Source organism: Perca fluviatilis, chromosome 18 (assembly GCF_010015445.1).
Source record: "Perca fluviatilis chromosome 18, GENO_Pfluv_1.0, whole genome shotgun sequence".
Lineage (NCBI taxonomy): Eukaryota > Metazoa > Chordata > Actinopteri > Perciformes > Percidae > Perca > Perca fluviatilis.
Window position 1 is genome coordinate 31122528 of NC_053129.1, and position 20973 is coordinate 31143500.

The following is a 20973-nucleotide window of genomic DNA, read 5'->3' on the forward strand; positions in this document are numbered from 1 at the left end:
GACTAAAATGACCCATCTGATTGGTGGAGCGCTAACCCGGAAATGAGGAGCGGGATGAGGTGACTAGAGTCTCTCAAAATCTGACGAAAATCTTTTAAACTGACCTTTGTTGATCTGAAATGAAGAAAGATTCAGCAACTGCACGGCCTATTTCTCTCTTCAAATGTTTTCAGAAACACGTTTCGGTGAACTATTTTAGTACAATATGAGATGGTATTCTGCCATGACAGTCGGTCTTTGGATTTCCGGAGAAACCAGACCCCACGTGACGCGTTCGTCCAATCAGCTGCCGGTTATCATTTTTGGGCAATAAGATACAACAATACAGATTAGCGCCGCCTGCTGTCATGGAGACGTATTACGTCTCGTCTCTTTGGTGTGTTCCGAGGCACTTTTTGGACCAACTCGGGGAGACTGATCAGTCCGAATGCCTTTTCTGCCGAGGGTCGGCCGTCTGGTCGGTGTGTGTGGGCCTTAAGGGGCACCGAGGACACAAAAACAAGGCTTGGACGAGCAGCTACTCAGGCCGCAATGCCTTTTTTCAAGCTTGGATTGAAATGTCTAGCATGTCAACACAAACTTTAAACCACTTCAAATCGACCTTAGTAAGTCCAATCAATTAAATGTTACCGCAGGCTGACTCCAATCAAGCTCTAGACACGTCTCAAGGATAATTGAAGCCAACGGGACACACCTGATCACGGTTTAAAGTGCCTCAGCAAAGGGTCAGAATACTTATACATGTTTCTCTTTGTCATTATGGGCTACAGAGTGGTTGAGTGATTGGTGGGCAAAAATGGCAATTTAATCCAGTTCAAATTAAATCTAGGGTGCAAAAAGTGAACGGGTCCAAATCATTTCTGATGCCACTGCATATAATTCCCACTGGCGTTAAAGCATTTCTTTATTGTAAGCGACGCTGGGCAACCCCTCTATAAACTATGGGGAAACGTGGGTATTTGAAGCTGAAACTAGAACTTACTTAAGAGATTAAAAAAGTATTTTTGCGTTCCATTTTTCGTTTCAGGCTCCGTTTACACGTGCATGGTTATTTTGAAAAACGGAGACATTTCCCTTCGTTTGTGCCCTTCGTTGACGCGCAAACGGAGAATTCGCCTCTGAAACAGAGTCTTTCTAAAAACTCCGGCCAGAGTGGAGATTTTTTAAATCTTCGTTTGCACGTTTTTGCACGTAAACTGAGACAAACGGAGGGTTAGGCAGCCGAGGAAGGGAGTAAGAGAAGAGAGAGGAAGTGATTCGTTGCGGTTGTTGCCGTTTTCGGGATTCTGATTGGCCAACGTGGGCTCGAGCTTCTCGTTACACCGCCACCTACAGGTTTGGCGTGCTCTTGACGGCATATATACACGGGTACGTGTAAACGAACACTTTTCGGAAAACTGACAGCTGTGCACGGTGTTATTTTTTAAAATGTAGAGGTTGAAATGTCCGTTTATGAAAATAGCCGGCCACATGTAAACATGTATGTATGTATGTATGTATGTATAAGTATATGTATGTATGTATGTATGTATATATATTATCTTGCCATCAATGTCACCACGTTTGAAGACATTCGGTGAGAGTTTTCCCAATTCTCAGAAATTCTAATTGGATTTACCAGGAAAATCACCGTTGTGTGTATTTGACACAGCAGGGTGCTTTGTATACTGTACAGCCCAAGGGGAAGGTCACTGTGTCACAACCTTACTTTGACCAATCGGCTTCTCAGGTTCCCCCCCCCCCCTCACAGGATTTGAAAAGAGGTCAGACTAAAGACGCCAAGTACCGCGTGTGCAAACTAACAAGAGTAACAACATCTCTGAGGAAGGACAGAATAGCTCTGTGTCTCTCGCTCTCTCTCCTGGGGTCTAAAATTCTAGGTTTCCCTCCCATCATTATAACACACACACACACACACAAACACACACACACACACACACACACACACACACACCCTGACGCTGCACTTTTACCCAGCGTGCCTCAGTGGAATTCCAGTCTCTTGGTCGTGTTTAAGTTTAGTCTCTGTCGAAAGGACTCGCTGCTCGTAAATAATACTCCCCTTATACTCGCTGTCCCTCTCTCTATTTCTAGGTCTCTCTCTTTATTGTCCTCTGTCTTTTTATTGTCCTCTGTCTGTCTGTCTGTCTGTCTGTCTGTCTGTCTGTCTGTCCGTCTCCTCCGAGGTTTGTGGTTTCGCTCCAGCAGCCAGCTTTCTGCCTCTGTGGAAAATCCCCCCTCTTGGGCAAACATCGGTGGTGCGATCCTGTGGTCTGGGGCTAAAAGCAGGACAAACCATTTCACGCAGAGATACACAGCTGGGGGGGGGCGGGGCGGTGGGTGGGGTCGCGTGGCCGAGGGGGCAGGTTCACGGGTTCAAACATCTTACAGTGGCGACCAACAACTAAAATAAAAAAACGATGCATCGGAAATAGATTTACTCTGGGATTTCAAAAAAACTAACTTTTAGAAGCAGAGGTCTGCTAGGCGTGCAAACGGGCGACAGTTCTCAGAACAGAGACACATTTTGCTTCGCGTTGCGCCGCTTTTAGGGCGGACCAAAGAAAGCAACGCGGTACACTTAATCACATGGATTCTGTCGGCATATAATGTTAAAAGGGGAACTGGGACCCTATTTTCCTCTGTTTGTGTCTAACTGACTGAACAACAATCTTCGAAACTGGTCCAGTAGTGAGCAAGAACGTGGGCTTTACATAGTTTTATTTTGCGTCTGTCGACTTTTTTTTTGTGATAAAATTACTGTTTATTTCCCTGGAATTTTGAGGATGTTTTTAGGTTACAAAAAGGATCGTTCTCTTTAAAGGTCCCATGACATGGTGCTCTTTGAATGCTTTTATATAGACCTTAGTGATCCCCTAATACTGTATCTGAAGTCTCTTTTATATAGACCTTAGTGGTCCCCTAATACTGTATCTGAAGTCTCTTTTATATAGACCTTAGTGATCCCCTAATACTGTATCTGAAGTCTCTTTTATATAGACCTTAGTGATCCCCTAATACTGTATCTGAAGTCTCTTTTATATAGACCTTAGTGGTCCCCTAATACTGTATCTGAAGTCTCTTTTATATAGACCTTAGTGGTCCCCTAATACTGTATCTGAAGTCTCTTTTATATAGACCTTAGTGGTCCCCTAATACTGTATCTGAAGTCTCTTTTATATAGACCTTAGTGGTCCCCTAATACTGTATCTGAAGTCTCTTTTATATAGGCCTTAGTGGTCCCCTAATACTGTATCTGAAGTCTCTTTTATATAGACCTTAGTGGTCCCCTAATACTGTATCTGAAGTCTCTTTTATATAGACCTTAGTGGTCCCCTAATACTGTATCTGAAGTCTCTTTTATATAGACCTTAGTGGTCCCCTAATACTGTATCTGAAGTCTCTTTTATATAGACCTTAGTGGTCCCCTAATACTGTATCTGAAGTCTCTTTCCGAAATTCAGCCTTGGTGCAGAATTACGGCCACTACGAGCCAGTCCTACAATGAGCTTTCCTTAGGATGTGTCATTTCTGTGTCTGTAGCGATTGAGGAGGAGAGGGGGCAAGGTGGAGGGGGGGTGTGTGGTCTTGACCAACTTCCACTTTTCTCGTTTGAAAGCCATGATGTCTCTCTCTCTCTCATGGGTGGGCCAAATTCTCTGGGCGGGCAAAGCAGAGAAAAGGGGAGGCGGTTTCCTTATGACCTCATAAGGAGAAGATTCCTGATTGGTCCATCTGAGCTTTCATTTTCTCAAAGGCAGAGCAGGATACCCAGGGCTCGGTTTACACCTATCACCATTTCTAGCCACTGGGGGACCATAGGCAGGCTGGGGGAACGCATATTAATGTTAAAAAACCTCATACAGTGAAATGTTCATGCCATGGGACCTTTAAACAGAAAGGCTGACCTCCGTAGGAATCCTTTCCATAATGTTGTCAGACCCTTAGAATAATAATCTGAGCCTGTCAGTGGCAAAACGAGCCCTTTTGTAGACGTAAATTGAAGGTGCGCAACTGCCCAATAACCTACATTGTAGCTTGTTCGCCGCTGCCGACTGCAGCGATTTCGCTTAATGCTGGACCAATCCCATCGGTCACTTAGACACAAAAAAAACTAAAACGAAGTTACCCTTTAATACATTTGGTATCTTTGGAAACGTTTGTATCATCCACAGAATTGAAAGTGAACTTCTGTGGCTTTTTGAAAAGACGTTTTGGCTTCATCACATCAGATTAGAAGGATGAATCCAGTGGTGAGCGCGGCAGAGTTCGGGAGGTCAAAGTGCAGCAGCTGACGCAGAACTCCTTGCACTGATAAAAGTTTCTTTTTTAACCGAACTCCACTTGAACTCTGAAAATCAAGCGAAAAAAGTCCCCTGTTGACATTTTTCTCAACATTTTATTTTTTTTTTCGAATTTAAGGAGCTTATCATGTCACAGAGGGACAATCCTGTTCCACTTTCTTTTGGAACACACTCAGGGAGATTGTGCCTGAATATCAGCTGTGCAACGGCACCGTGCACTGAAGCCATTTCATGTCAGCGTTCAGCGAACAGAGGCAGGCTGTTGGTGATGTTCCAATATTAGAATCATTATTATCAGATTTGCTTCTCTTTAGTTCTGATGAATTACTGTTGCATGTTATACTGCAAACTCTCAACACTGATCAGTATTGGGCTTAAAAAGTCAGTGTGTGTGTGTCAGTGTGTGTGTGTGTGTGTGTGTGTGTGTGTGTGTGTGTGTGTGTGTGTGTGTGTGTGTGTGTGTGTGTGTGTGTGTGTGTGTGTGTGTGTGTGTGTGTGTATGTGTGCTTGTTTAACTAGGAGTCCAGTATACTTGTGGGGTCCTGACAGCTTTGTGGGGCCAAAACGCTGGACCCCACAAGTTTAAAGGGCTGTTTGAGGGTTAAGACTTGGTTTTAGGATTAGGGATATAATTAGGTTATGGTTAGGGTGAGGGTAAGGGTTAAGGTTAGGCATTTAGTTGTGATGGTTAAGGTTAGAGTAAGGGTTAAGGTTAGGCATTTAGTGGTGATGGTTAAAGTTAGGGTTAGGGTTAAGGTTAGGCATTTAGTTGTGATGGTTAAGGTTAGGGTAATGGGCTAGGGAATGCATTATGTCAATGACGGGTCCCCACAAAGATAGTGCCACGAACCTGTGTGTGTGTGTGTGTGTGTGTGTGTGTGTGTGTGTGTGTGTGTGTGTGTGTGTGTGTGTGTGTGTGTGTGTGTGTGTCTCACAGGTCAATGGCGTTACACTCAGTGTCAGACTATAATCTGCTGTTGCAATGAAAATCCTCACTGTGTGTCTGTCTCTGTGGGTATGCCTTTCATAAAGTGTGCGTGTCTGTGTGTTCGCACGCACACGCAGGTTTGGCTATGCTTGTTTGGACTCTGTTTTGGATCACATTCACTGACAAAAAAAAAAAACAGGTTATAGAACAGGTTTGTTTTGATTAGTGTGGTTCTCTAAGCAACCAACATCGGACAGATGGGGACCCCACCCCTGAATCACATCATTAAATGGGGAAAGCAGTGCTTGGTTATAGGAAGAGGCCCCAACAATGAGCAAAACTGAGTGAAATCTTTCTGAATATCCTGAGGCTCATCCAAATACGTGATCCATTTATTATTGCATCGAAATACCAGAAAGCAGATTACTGGTGTAGGAAAAACTAAATTCTGCTCCATGAAAACATCATATATTTCTCAGCGTTCTCTAATCGTTGGTCATTACAAGAAACATATAATAGTTTATTTTATACAAAGTATTCTGTATTCATGCAAGTTGATCCAAATATGTATGTGTATGAGTTTTTTTTTTCCCACAAATTTATGACTTTATAATTTAGGAAATATTAAATTTTTCCTCTTAAATTAGTGACCTTAAAGTGATGGTTCGGAGTAATTCACCCTAGGGTCCTTTGCACCATGACCTCGAGCCAAACACCCCCCCAGAAGCTTTTTTCACCTGGGTCTAACATTGGGAGAGTTAGCGTAGAGTAGCGTTAGCCGCTGAATAGCTTAGCGCAGGGGCTAATGGACCCACGTTTGTATCTTGTAAGTTACCCCCAATACAATAATGCCCGAAATGATACCAAACATCTACAAGAAGTAAATTATAGATTCTAAAAACGATGGATTTGAAAGTTTGTAAGTACACCAGAAGTTTATGAACACTTGCCTGCTCTCTACTGTTGTTGCTGCTGCTACCTGCAGTTAGACGAGTGCTTAGGGCCGTCTATAAATTACTACACCGAAAAGAGTTACAACAAAAATATTTATTAATTTAATGATTAAATAAAGGTAATGTCTCCAAACTTACCTCAATTATTACTTGTCTCCTGCTAGTTATATTACAGCACTTACTTTAAAAAAAAAAGTTAAATAAAAAAATATTTTTGTTGCATCTCTTTTCGGTGTTGTAATTTGTAGATGGCCCTAAGCACTCGTCTTACAGCAGCAACAACAACAGCAGAGAGCAGAAGAGAGCAGGCAAGTGTTATTTACATAAACTTCTGGTGTACTTACAAACTTTCCAATCCATCGTTTTATGAGTGCATAACCTATTTGTACTACTTGTAGACGTTTGGTATCATTTCGGGCATTATTAGTAGGGTAACTTACGAGATACAAACGTGGGTCCGTTAGCCCCTGCGCTAAGCTATTCAGCTGATAACGCTACTCTACGCTAACTCTCCCAATGTTAGAACCAGGTGAAAAAAGCTTCTGGGGGGGTGTTTGGCTCGAGGTCATGGTGCAAAGGACCCTAGGGTGAATTACTCCGAACCATCACTTTAATCTCGGAACTCCTGAGTTTTTTTCTGGGACTATTACCCCCTCCCCCAACTCCGTAATAAATACATACCTACAATGGCCCTAATACATACGTCTGGGGTTATAAAGGTGAGAAAAGCATAGCTGCACCCCAAGATGATGTGATAAGTCAATAGTAACAAGTCATATTTAGACCGAATTATGTCGTTAACGCAAAAAAAATTTGGACTATACTTAACTGTAATGTCGGCCGCAACGACCGGCAACTCGCGGTGCTTTGTACCCAGCTCAAAGTTACCTATTTTCGGGTAACTGAACCACCAACTACCGCTGATACAACGGTGGTCTGTAGCAGACGTCACAAAGATCTGTAGCGGCTTAAACAACTAGCAACTGCTGCTCGGCGTCACGGAGCTTGCCGTCGGTCTCCAAATTTCGTAGCATGTCAGACGTGGTGTGCATACATTTTCGTACGATATCATGTGGACCCGTACATGAGAATGCGTTGCATTGATAAACCTTAATCTAGCGTTAGGAACAGCAACCTCTCCCCGCCAGTCAGTCGGACTGACTGCTAGTTTGGGTGGTGTCATTTTCTTTAGTCTGTGGCCCAACAGGTAAATTAGCTCTCCAAGCTAACGTTACAGTGTTTCCTCTATGCTGATTTTATAGTGGCGGCCCACCATGGCAAAGTTTCTGCCGCCACGATATCAGAAATAGGGCTGTACAAAAAATGTAGTCGCGGTTGCCTTTTAAAATGATCCTGCCGACAGAATGCCACTCACATTGCAATTTAACAACAAGTAGGACTATTCAGAGGTTATTGGGCCCGTCCAGTTTAACTCCACATACTGTTGCGTTGATGGAGTTTATTGTCAAAACGTTCGCTTTCTTCTGAGTCGACTATTAAACGAACAGCTCCGCCGAAAACGTCACCACAGTGGGTCCGTTCTAATTCATTTTGTAGAGCTGTTCTAGATGTCCTATAGTTCCTCAAAAAATACAGTTCAATCACAACTGAGGGGGGTTGTTCGGACAGACCTGCCCCCACTGCTAAAAAAAATAAAATCCTAAAAGGAAACACTGTGTTAGTCAAAGTGTTAACCTACGAAAGCATCAAACATACATTTTAGATGAATGAGATGAGAGTATATCCAGTTGTTCATCCTCCCAGTTTGCTTTACCCCGAAGTTACTGTAAACAAACATTACGATTGCGTCTATTATCTGCTCCCCAAATGCTCCCGCAAAAGGATTATGTGTATCTGTAGGGTTCTTCTTTTTTATTACAGCTGTTCTGTGCTCGTGGATTTGTTATTTAGTAGAATTCAATTTCAGTTCACGGCTAACCAAGCTAGCCACTATGCTAACTGCCTGAGGCTAATGTGTTGCCAATACAACATTACACTAAGTAACTTTACAGTTGAGCTAACGCTAAATGCCAATTTATGCTTCTGAGTTAAATCGACGCCGTGGGTACGTACGTAGGTGCGTGGAGATACTGACCCAACGCCGTAGCCATGACTTGCACCCCTTCAAAAAATATAGTCCTTATAAAAAACATAGACCTTCCTCCACAGCGCTGCAAAGGAGGGCCTGGCTAGTCCACACAGCATTCCGGGATGAGAGGAAAACGTGCTCTGGTTTATTGGCATTTCTTTAAACCAATCAGAGTCGTCTTGGGCGGCGCTAAACGCCTGACGGAGCCACGGTGCAGCTACAAAATAGCCTCAGGAAGGAACTTGTTTTGGTGGAACATGTGTACGTTCAAAAGTAGTTTTAGTCGTGCGACAGAAAACTCAGATTGGACAGATAGTCTAGCTAGCTGTCTGGATTTACCCTGCAGAGATCTGAGGAGCAGTTAACCAGAGTCCTCAGAAATCCACCGGAGGTTAGAACGCCAACACAAAGAAAGAGGAAGGTAACGGGACGACCGGCCGAAAAAGAAGGACATCCGGGCGAAATTTCCGTCAGCGCCGGAGCAATCGCAAGCCGCACGCCGCTCGGCCGTGGCCTGGTAGCGTTGCATTCCCCGCTTCTCCATAAACAACATGAAATCAGGGAGAGGGTTAACTTAAGACACTTTGTTTCTCTCACTATGCCTCTAGAGTCGCTGCTCGCTCCGAAGCTAATCGCCATCACTCTCTCACTCGCTCTACCACACACACTCCCAACACACACACACGCCGGCCCTGCTATTCTCTTAAAGAGATCGACGCACACACCAACGCACCAGTATAAACTTCAGGCCACTTAACGTAGGCTACGGCGAAAGCTCCGCGTGGAGCCTCTACGGAAGCATGACTCCCGCTTAACTGTTGGTTAAGTTGATTAATAACGGTGATGTACAGTCTGTGTGTGGCCTGAATGTTGATCTTTCAATTTGTTTCTTCCTGGCATTAAGGACATTATTACAAAGTTATGGAAGTGATTAAACCAAGATCTTAAAGCGTCACAGATGACAGAGATCAACAACAAAAACCACCACTTGTTCACTTTTTAATTACTCTGTCGGCTCGACCGTTGACAGATTTATTGGGAGGTAGCGTCTCCTCTTTCTCTCCCTCGCTCCACATCACTCTCGAACCCTCCCTCCCTCCGATTGGGAACGGCGACACGGTTGCCGTGGCAGCCGGTATAGACAAACAATAGCGATACCATGGAATACCGCAAAATATTTACAACCTGACTGGACACACACACACACACACACACACACACACACTTCCTGATGTTTTTGCGCTGTCACACACACACACACACACACACACACACACACACACACACACACACACACACACACACACACACACACACACACACACACACACACACACACACACACACACCCTGTTGGTCCTGTTCTGATTGTTTTGGTCCTTGGCGACGCCGCCATAGCAACCGCTCAGCGATTACATCATCTTCTGGAGTATGAGAAGAGACAAACACGCTGTCTTTGTCTCTTTTGATTAAAATCAGCGTTATGGGAACGAGCATTTTTTTATTTCTTTTTTTTTTTTTTAAACGCGCCGCCTCCAGTCACGCTGCTCTGTTTTTCTGGCAGGAGGAAGCTTCACGAGGAGGCTTTGCATATTAAAGCCCAAGTGCTGGAACATTTACTGATTATCTCACAGGCTGATTTAAAAAAAAAAAAAAAAACACACACACACACACACACACACACACACACACACACACACACACACACACACCTGACGGTGTTATCAGGCGGTCGACACGGTGTGCAGCGCGTCGGCCGCTGTCTAAACATTAGATTAAACCCCATTTCCTCTAGACGGCAAATCAAAGCCAGCCAATCGGCCGCCGATCTCTATTCAAATTCAGAGGTTCACCAGCACGGGGCTTTGGCCACCGATTAGGTTTATCGAGTACTTCGTGATCCACCGATATGACAAAGCCTCCAGAACTCTGAGATCATCAGAGGCCGGTCTCCGAACTGTTCCCGTGATCAGTGATAAATCTGGTCAGGATTGGCCCACTCTCCTGGAACACACTGCCCGATGACATAAGATGTCCAACTGGGTTGTTCTCTCGGGGCCTATGGATAGCTGGCCTCCGAATCTTAGGGCAGTGTTTCTCAAATGGGGGGTACATGTGCCCCTGGGGGTACTTTGGAGGACTGTAGGGGGGTACGTGAAAGGTTTTTTCAGTTACAAGGCTGTAGTTACTTCTAATGTCTTTTTTTTTTTTTTTTTTCAAGTTTGTCGCTTATTTCAAAGTTTTTGTCGCTGTTTTTGCAGTTTGTCACCTTTTTTTGAATTTTTTTGTCACTTGTTTTGACCTATTCTTGCCTTTCTTTGTCTCTTCTTGTCTTTTTTTCTTCCGTTTTTGTTCTGCTTTTTTCTAAGTTTGTCACTTTTTTCTTCTGTTTTATGTTCTGCTTTTTTTCGAAGTTTTTGTCACTTTTCAACGTTCGTCGCTTATTTGAATTTTTTGTCACTTTTGTCGCCCTAGTGTTGCCTTCCTTCTTTCTACTGTTTTTTTTCGAAGTTTTTATTGCTTTTTTGAAGTTTGTGTCTCTTTTTTCTAAGTTTTTGTTACTATTTTTGACCTATTCTTGCCTTTCTTCATTCTTTCTACCATATTTTTCCATCAGCAATTAAATGTGTTCCAGGTCCAAGTCTGTTGTTTAGTAAATCTATCACAGACATCGCTGTATTCTTCATCTTTATATAGACACCTTTTTTTTCACCAAAAATATTTGTGCTGGTTAGGGGGTTACATGGCCTAAAAACCTGTTCAAAGGGGGAACATTATTGAAACACTGTCTTAGGGTATTCTAGTTTTGGTTCGGGAGGCAGACACGGTCTCCACATTTAAAAGTAGGGCTGGGCAATATATCGATATTATATAATTATTATACATGAGGCTAGATATCTTACATTTTGGATATCGTGATATGAAACACGTGTTGTCTTTTCCCCGTTCCAGGAATTACAGTAAAGTGATGTCATTTTCTGGACTGACCGGACTTACTGTTTTATTATTTGCCTTCAATCACCTAGTCATGGTATCCACATTATTGGTGATTATTTATCAAAACTCTCATTGTGTAAATAGTTTGTGAAAGCACCAATAGGCCTATGTCACGCAACAACTGAAGACCGGAAGAACGTCTCTTGAGTGGGATACGGCTCTTCCAGTTAGCATTTTACAATGGCGGAGCCCGATAAGATACTGCTGGACCAAGTCTCTCCGCAACCTGCCTGAAGTCACCTACGACGATGGTGGTTGGGAATGTAAATTAACTCTCAAAACATTTTGAAAACAGCAAAAAAGGCAAAAGGTACAAGACCGTGTGCAGAAACTATCGTAGACTTCAATGGTAGAAGCTCGCTCTAGCCGTTCGCGGTTTTCGGTAAACGTTTCTGTGGTAACAGCGAGTTGGACCAATCAGAGAGGTTGCTGTTACGCTGAGGATTGTGGGTGGTGTAGTTATTCTCCATAAGCAATGAATCATGTTTTTCTTAAAACAAGGTTGATTTCATACGGACTTCTAGCTTCTACAGGAGCAGAAACTTTAGTTTCACAACCACGTAGCTCGGTCTACCTCGGATGGTTTAGACATAATTTTTATGGAGAAAGGGACTGTTGACCGGAAGTTCTGATTTCCTACTCCGTGTTCCGGAAGCAGGAAGTGTGACATATGCTGCGTTCCAGACACAGTTTTTAGCCCGTAAGTTATGACTTAAAGTCACGACTCAGGACCTGGTAGCGTTCCAGGCAAAGTCACCACAAACCCTTCTAGCTAGCGTTAGCTAGCGGCTACCTAACGTTGACGTTAGCCATCTAGGTTACTTTACGTTGCCTATTTATGTCTATTTATTTCTACTTATCACTGTTAATAAACGGCGTCTGTACAGCATCAACGGGGATCGCCATTGTTGTTTATGTGTGTGTGACATCAGAAACTGTAACTGGGAGTACAACCATCTGGTACGAGTTCACAAGTAGTAAGTTACAGGTTTGACTGCCGTTCCAGGGCGCTTTCACGGGGAGAAGGTTGTGAAATCACAAGTTACGGGTTGCCTGGAACGCACCATTAGGCCCATAGTCTATCCTGGAAATCCAGACGCAAATCCGAAAGATTAAAGGGCCTGGCATTGAGTAATGAAAATGGCCCAACTCGAGGGGCGGCACCAAGCATGCATTTGAAAATCTCACTGCACGCAATTGGATAACACTACGACCAATCACGACAATACACGGGGTGACGTATCCAGAGCCCCATACGCTTAGCTCGGCTCTGGCCCGCCTATATCAGATACACCGATGTGATTGGTGCAGCTCGGCTACAAGGGCATAGTTAATGAGCATTACTGAAAGCCAGAGTGACTCGCTGAGCAAATTCAAATTGTGCTCTCGCGAGAACTCCATTAGTAGGTACCAATAGTCAACCCTTAAATATCGCCACAAAATTTCGACATCGATGTATTTGGTCAAAAATATGGTGATATTTTATTTTCTCCATTTTTTCCAGCTCTATTTAACAGTATGCTTTAGTAACTAAGGGCTGGCTCAGGTTTGCCTTTTGCCACTAGTCTGGATCAACGCCGGTTAATTTCGAGCATCATCGCCGAACATCTGGCGGTGGACGTCCCGCCACATTCTGCTCTCTGTGTGTTAGCGCTTCGGGAAACAATAGCAAACATCGAGCCATTGAGCTACACGCTGAAAATGGCACGTTTTGAAGAAAAATTGGCTCCTGCAACAAGGCAGACCTGCTTGGTTCTTTCGGGGAATGATTGTAAAGATTTACAAATTAATATATTTGGGACGTTTTGGGACTGATTGGTGCCGCCAAAATTAACTTTGGCGGGTAACATTGTTAAGTTACTAGCCAATTTTAGGCTGATTGAGGCCGGTGATGAAAGAAGCAAATAACACTGTGTCTGTTTGAATTGGCAGGCTGCAGAAACGATGTGACCCGATTGGTCTGTGGTCCGCCAAGAAATTGGGGCGGTTTTGTGTGCGTTTGGCTTGGAAACATAATCTCTATCTAGCAACGCGGCTCGTCGTACTAATCCTACATTTCCCATGGACACTCATGTCGTGACGTGTTGTGCAACCGTTGGTCCACATGCCTAGCGCGCGGTATCGATTACGAGCAACGCTGAAACTGAGAACGGTAAAGTTAGTTATGAAAAAACAAACAAACATTTGGCTGCTAGCCATGTTGGCTGGTGATCCAAAAATTAAATTTAAGGCTTCATGTCCCATTAATGCACTTTACTAATTTAGCTTCTTTCCCAGAGTCCTTGTGATAAAAATATGTAAGGGGAAAAAACTGTTGCACATATCAAACAAATTACAAATTATAATATCAGTACAGACAACTGGACTCACCATGCCGTGGTTGAGCCACTGAGGGATGAAGTTGTCCAGTAGTTTGGGGTAGACCAGCTCCCTGTCGTATAGGTAGAGACTCCAGAACGTGAACACCACAAACTAGAGAGAAAGAAAAAGAACACAAAGTCAGAAAACAGACCACATACAACACATGAAGGAGCTGTACAACACCAAAGATACTCTATAACTACAGATAACGCATTACACGCTGCGCAAATGGTATGAAAAGGTACACAATTCCTGTCTCCTAAATAGGCGTGGCCTCGGATTAAAAAGTTATATTTGTAAAATGTATTATTTTTCTTTTGCTAACATTAGATCTTTACACAGCTAAAAGACATTAAGCATCACGGAAATTAGTTTTGTCAGGGCGTTCACGAACGTTAGTGGACGTTAGCTTATCCGTGTGGCCAGATCTCGCGAGAGTTTGTTCCGGAGACAGAACCAGGTCTGGAAGAAAAAAAAATGCAAAATGCCATTTTAGCGTAGGAATGTTCTGGAGATACAGTAAGTGGCTTGTGAGAAAATGGATCCAATATTTACTTCGGTGACTACGGCGCGAAATAATAAGTCATAATCTGTGTTCGCGTTCACTTCTCCCATTGCAGAATACGCCCAAGAAATTGCTCAGCGTCCGCGTCGGTACTCGTGCCTGCTTCTCCAAAACCTCTTCTGCCAACCGCCATCTACTGTAGCTAACAAACAGACTTTGGAGATGTAGCTCAGACGACCCCACTTCAAAAGATCCAAACGATCCCTTTAATGATAAGCTGTATTGTCATGCTGCAGTAAGACCACAATAAGCAGAAAGTGCTGCCTCAGTAGAGATTGAAGAATTAGAACATTTCCTGATGAAGCCTTACGTACAGTGTGTGTTTTATTCATGACAGTAAATGATACCGTGCTCCGATCCTTTCCACACTGTGGTGGTGGTTCAATGGTTACAGAAGCATGTTGATTGCCAAAACAATTCCCTGGCTGTTGCGGCCACTTTACGTCCCACGTGGACTGAACGCACCATAAGCTAACCAACCCTAGTGTATCGCCCGCAGACTGTTTGGACCCGGGCCAGACCATGTTCTGCAGGACGGGGGGTGGAATTACCTGACTGTCATCTGGTTCCAGTTCGAGGCATCTGAACTATCCCCCACTATTGTACCCTGATCGGCATGTTCTCTGCTTTCAACAGGCCGGTGGAGGCAGGAAACACACACACACACACACACACACACACACACACACAAACACACACACACACACACACACACAGTGTGTCCATATACACAAAAACCCTTCCTCTAGTTTCCATACTGCCCTACACAAAAACAGATGCCCATATGGAGACGCATGCACATATACGTGTAATATATGCACCTGCACACCTGTGCATGTACCAGAGCCACACACACACACACACACACACACACACACACACACACACACACACTTTCCATATCAGTCCGGCTAGGTTTCCAGACATTAGCTGTGGTGATAATCATGCCTATTGTACTGTGTGTAAACTGAACTCAGTGCCTAACTCACACATGGCACCATGCCAGCTGACTGCTTCAATAGGTGTGTGTGTGTGTGTGTGTGTGTGTGTGTGTGTGTGTGTGTGTGTGTGTGTGTGTGTGTGTGTGTGTGTCGGACAGAGTAGGTGTTTGCATGCAACACACACCTACCCTCATATGTGCCCGCTGTCTAACTGGCACTCAGGTTGCCTAGTTAGTTATCAACTGTGTGTGTGTGTGTGTGTGTGTGTGTGTGTGTGTGTGTGTGTGTGTGTGTGTGTGTGTGTGTGTGTGTGTGTGTGTGTGTGTGTGTAAAACCTGGGATATGGTTGTGGTCAGACAGCCATATAAGTGGGCACCATGCCAACTGAAGTCTTGGATAAAACTGTGTGTGTGTGTGTGTGTGTGTGTGTGTGTGTGTGTGTGTGTGTGTGTGTGTGTGTGTGTGTGTGTGTGTGTGTGTGTGTGTGTGTGTGTGTGTGTGTGTGTGTGTGCCTGTGGATCAGACAGAGGTCACCCTCTGGCTGTCTAAAGCAGCTGAGGACGACTCAACACCGTTTTCTTTGTTCTGGTTCTTCACAGAGACATTTAACGGAGCTTTAAATATATCTAGCTGCTATTTTTCATTAGCGATTAGTTGTTTGATTTGCTTCAGGTGACTTCGTCAAATGCCTCGTTTTATCTCAACCAACAGTCCAAAACCCCGAAGCCATTAAATTTACAATAATGCAAAACAGAGAAAAGCAGCAAATAGTCATATTTACAAAGCTGGGATGAGGAGCTTATACCACCCTCCATGCATATACCATGCATCGTAAAAACCCGAAATACAAGTATGAACCTGGAAATGAGCATACAAAAATAATTGATTAATTTGAACATCTACAACTCCATGACAACTGGGCAAACCATCTGCTGATGAAGACCATGGTTGCGTCCGAAATCGCGTAGAAATGTAAATTAAGATAGACGTTACAGAGCTCCTCGGCTTCTGTCTGTCTGTCTTCTTCTGTTTGTCTGTTATGAACTTGTCGTTACTACCGCATTGCACTGTGGGATAATTATGCCGGCGTAGTGTCCAGTATTGCATACTGTAATACTGTATTATTAATACTGTATACTATTGGTTTCATACTAAGATTTCGGTCATACTAAAAAGCCTCAAATACTGTTTTAGCTACTAAGTAGCATGTTAGAGGGGAATTTCGGACGCAGGCCCAATGAAAAACAGCTACTGAATAAGCCTTTTGTAGAGTTTTCTAAACTGGTCTCTATATTATGGTATATTTAACTTTTGAATGCCTATTTGATTAATCAAGTGATCATGTCGAACAGGGCTTCACATTAGCACCTGCCAATCCGCCAAATGCGGGTAGATTTCGGCAGCGGCGGGTAACACAGTCACTCTCGCTAGCCACTTTGGCGGGTGGCGTGCCTTTACAGTATCTCACAAAAGTGAGAACACCCCTCACATTTTAGTAAATATTTCATTGTATCTTTTAATGGGACAACACTGAAGAAATGACACTTTTCTACAATGTAAAGTAGTAAGTGTACAGCTTGTATAACAGTGTAAATGTGCTGTCCTCTCAAAATAACTCAACACACAGCCATTAATGTCTAAACCGCTGGCAACAAAAGTCAGTCCACCCCTATGTTAAATTCCCATAGAGGCAGACAGATGTTTATTTTTAAAGGCCAGTTATTTCATGGATTCAGGATACTATGCATCCTGATAAAGTTCCCTTGGCCTTTGGAATTAAAATAGCCCCCCCCACATCATCACATGCCCTTCACCATACCTAGAGATTGGCATGGGGTACTTTCCATAAGATCATCTCTCAATGCAAATCAAATCAGCTATTAGGCTATCCGACATAAAACCAAAAAAAATTGACAATTGTTGGTGGTTTGGAGGTTTTTTGTCGCTATTTTGAGTTGTTTTTCAACAATTTTTTCGATGTTTTTGTCGCTTTTTTAATTCAACTAATCGATTAGTCGTCAAAAATCACATCAGTGTTAATCGACTACGAATTTCTTTAGTGGAGGACGGCCCTACTACTCACAAAGCAAAGTCACACATTTGTGAAATGGTGTTTGGGGCTTGTATACTTTTATTGACTACCTTTGTACTGTATTTAGTTCTTTTTTAATGTCTAATCTTTTGTGTGTAGGGGTGTGTGTGTTTATGTTTGTGTGTGTGTGTGGGGGGGGGGTGTATTTTGTGTGTGTTTTTTAATGTCTAACCTTCTTGTAATATCTTATCTTTCTTACTGTTTTATTATTCTACCTCCCTGCCCAGGGACTAGGGGCGAAAAATAGGAATTTGATCCACCCCATGTACATTACATCTCTCCTTGTTTTTTCTAAGGTTAATTAATGTTCTTTGTCCGTTGTCCCTGTTCCAATGAATTAACGTAACACAAGTCAGCTATAGTTCTCCGAAGTGTCTGCGTTTGCTGACAGCAAGCCTTTATATAACTCGGAGATGCCGTAACATTGAATAGTTTATTGTTGCTGTTAAGCAAGCCTTTAAACTTGACGGCGTTTTGGAGAGAGAGCCTCTGGCTGACTCAACTCATGTGACAGATACAACGTATTTAAATAAATGGCCCGATTCTCTTGTCATACCACGGGCTAAATGTATAGCCAATCAGTACGTTTACATGCACACCAATATTCCACTATTATTCCAAATATGCCGATATTCCAAATTTGATACAGGTCATGCAAACAGCAAATTCCGGTTGGATATCCAAATATTGCATTTTCCGATTAAGGCGTGGGATAGGGGTGCCTGGATAGCTCACCTGGTAGAGCGTGTGCGCCCCATGTACAAAGGCTCAGTCCTTCTCACGGCGGCCGCAGGTTCGACTCTGACCCTTTGCTGCATGTCATTGACGATGAGAAACGATTGAGACGGCAGGAGCGCCCCCACCTTTAGACTTGGAAATGACGACAGTGGAATCGCTTGAAAAGTCGTTTGGTGTAAGGTCGGCATTAAGCTAGTTTTATGGTTCTGCGGAGGCTCTACGCAGAGCTTTCGCCGTCGCCAACGTAAGTGGCCTGATGTTTATACTTGTGCGCTGGTGTGTGCGTCCAGCTGGTGTGTGTGTGTGTGTGTGTGTGTGTGTGTGTGTGTGTGTGTGTGTGTGTGTGTGTGGAGTGTGTTAGAGCGAGGGAGAATTGAGAGAGTAACGGCGATTAGCTTCGGAGCGAGTAGCGACTCTAGCGAGAGAACCAAAGTGTCTCCCCTGTTCTTTCTGACCACAAAGAAATGGGTGGGAAATCTGTAGCAGGAGAAGTTAACCCTCTCCCTTATTTCATGTTGTTTATGGAGAAGGAGAACCAGGAAATGAGTCGGGGATGCAACACTACCAAGCCACGGGCTGAGTGACGTGTAGTTAAATTTTTCGAGAGGTGCACATCAGGCCACGGCGTAGAGACGCAGAGGTGTCTGTGGGGGTACGCCTTCGATTCTACGCAATAGCACAGCACCGAAGTGGTTTTGGGCACCAACTAAGCTAAATGAATGTAAAATCAATGTGAGCATCAAAACTAAATAACTTTTCTGAGATCTGATGATTGTAGTTTGGTCCCCAGAAAGTTTTGTCTTTAAGCTTTTTGAGTGTTATTTATTTATTATCTGCTCTAGCTTTTCAAATGATTTAGACACAGATAAGGTTATTATAATAATAACTGTCCAAAATTATGTGAAATTGCGTTTTCTTTTAATGAAAAACGTCACATTTTCTTGAGGGAGGACCCCTAAACCCTCTATGTGCACCTCAATCTTCTATAAACCTAGGACGCGGATGCTTTTTTGAGACTTATCAGAGAGGACAAGCCTTCTGAATCCACAGTTGGCCCACGCTTCACAGAGACCAAAGAAAAGGGCAAGAAAAAGGGTTGAGCGAGAGAGAGCTGATTATACTGCAAATGCGTAAACTCAAGCCTTTGATTCATGCAAGCCAGGCTGATCTTTCCCCGGGCTATTGTGTGTTTGTGTGTGTGTCTTTCGAGAGTGTGTGTGCGCGCGCGTGTGTGTGTGTGTGTGTGTGTGTGTGTGTGTGTGTGTGTGTGTGTGTGTGTGTGTGTGTGTGTGTGTGTGTGTGTGTGTGTGTTTGGTTGCATGCGTCCATCCGCTCACCGCTCCGACAGGGAAGGCCAGCACGGCCATCATCCAGTCCCTCAGGCCAATCAGCTTCTTCAGCTGCCGCTCCTGCTCCCTGCTGTCGCCTCCCCTAGTCAGCAGACTGGACACATCGATCAGGACGCACAGTCCGAAAAACACCGCCTGGATCACCTGCGGAGAGAGACGGGGAGAGGTCAGCGAGCTCTTCCACAGCCGACACGTTTTCACATGACACTTTAAAGATGGCCTACTAGCACTACAACTAGAACTGGTCATTGCATCAGTACAACAGGCTTGTTAAAAGAATGTTTACCACACACACACACAACGGCTGCCACATATTTAATTTGTTTATTTACTCAAGCGCCTGAGAGAATAATCAGGTTCATTTGAACAACAGGCTTATTTCCATAGCAATGGCGTATTAAATCTATACAGTAATAAAAACACTTTCAAAATTTCAAAACCGTTGGCGATTTTAGGGTTAGGGCAGAGCGCCAGTAGCCTATTTTAGTAATCACACAATAACTTTAAAAAACAAAATCAATTTACATATTCTTTCCTGGTAAAATGAAGGTTAAAATACTATTCTTTTATATTTTATTTTGCTTTTCCACGGACCACCTGCAGTACCCTCACGGAACACTAGTGGTCCGCGGACCACAGTTTGGGAATGACTGGACTAGAAGACTCTGAACAGACTTTAAAAAGACTAAAGTCTGACAGCATCTCACATCCAATGTTAAAGACGGTCATAATATGTAAAGATTTGGGATCTTGCAGGGTCACACATTGCAAGACTACAACTAGCTTCGTAAACAAGCTAGCTAGCTACCGCTAGCGTTTGGCTGGTAACTTGAGGGAAGGTTTGTAGAGTTTCTGTTTTTGCCGTACATGCAGACAAATGGCGGCAGTACCCGGAGGTCCGCGTTTATCCGCCGGTCAATCTCCCCCTAAAAATCCCTCTTTAGCGTTTAGCTTAGCGCGGCGCCACAGCAACCATAAATAACACTGGCTCTAGCCGTTTGCTGCTTCCTGTTTGTTTCTGGAGGGAGCGCACCCATTGGTTGTTGATAGCGTTCACGTGATTTAACTTCACTACCAAGACTTAAAAAACATATTCTGCGTTCCAGGCAACCAGTAACCCGTGTTTTCACGACCTTCTACCCTGTGAAAGTGCCCTGGAACGGCAGTCAAACCCGTAACTTACGTACCAGGGTGTTGTACTCCCAGTTACAGTTTTTGACGTCACACACACAACATTGGCGCCCCCTGTTGATGTTGTACAGACGCCGGTGATTAACGGTGAGAAATAGAAATAAATAGACATGAATAGGCAACGTAAAGTAATTCCGCACATTGTAATAAAAACAATACACATACGATTGTGTACAACTACAGGTTATGTTTATTAAATGAAGCCTCAAAATATGTCTGCGACTAGAAATCGCTATTATCTGCTAGCGCTAGCTAACGTCAACGTTAGGTAGCCGCTAGCTGACGCTAGCTAGAAGGGTTTGCCGTGACTTTGCCTGGAACATTACCAAGTCGTGAGTCGTGACTTGAAGTCGTAAATTACGGGCTAAAAATTGTGTCTGGAACGCAGCATTCATATCAAACAAACTAAAATGGATTTTGCCGGAACGTCAAGACGGGAAAAAAGACTGACTTGGACTGAGTTTT

At 43.7% G+C, this 20973-nt stretch overlaps 1 protein-coding gene across 1 annotated transcript in view; it reads right to left on the reverse strand.

The window, feature by feature from the left end:
• The window catches only part of aig1 (androgen-induced 1 (H. sapiens)), a 35248-nt gene that overhangs the window by 9421 nt on the left and 4854 nt on the right, over positions 1–20973 (reverse strand). Inside the window, exons 2-3 of the mRNA XM_039781431.1 lie at positions 19306–19461; positions 13642–13743 (exon numbers count right to left, since the gene is read on the reverse strand). Of these exons, the coding sequence (XP_039637365.1) occupies positions 13642–13743; positions 19306–19461 (258 nt within the window). The remainder of the gene's footprint in view (positions 1–13641; positions 13744–19305; positions 19462–20973) is intronic.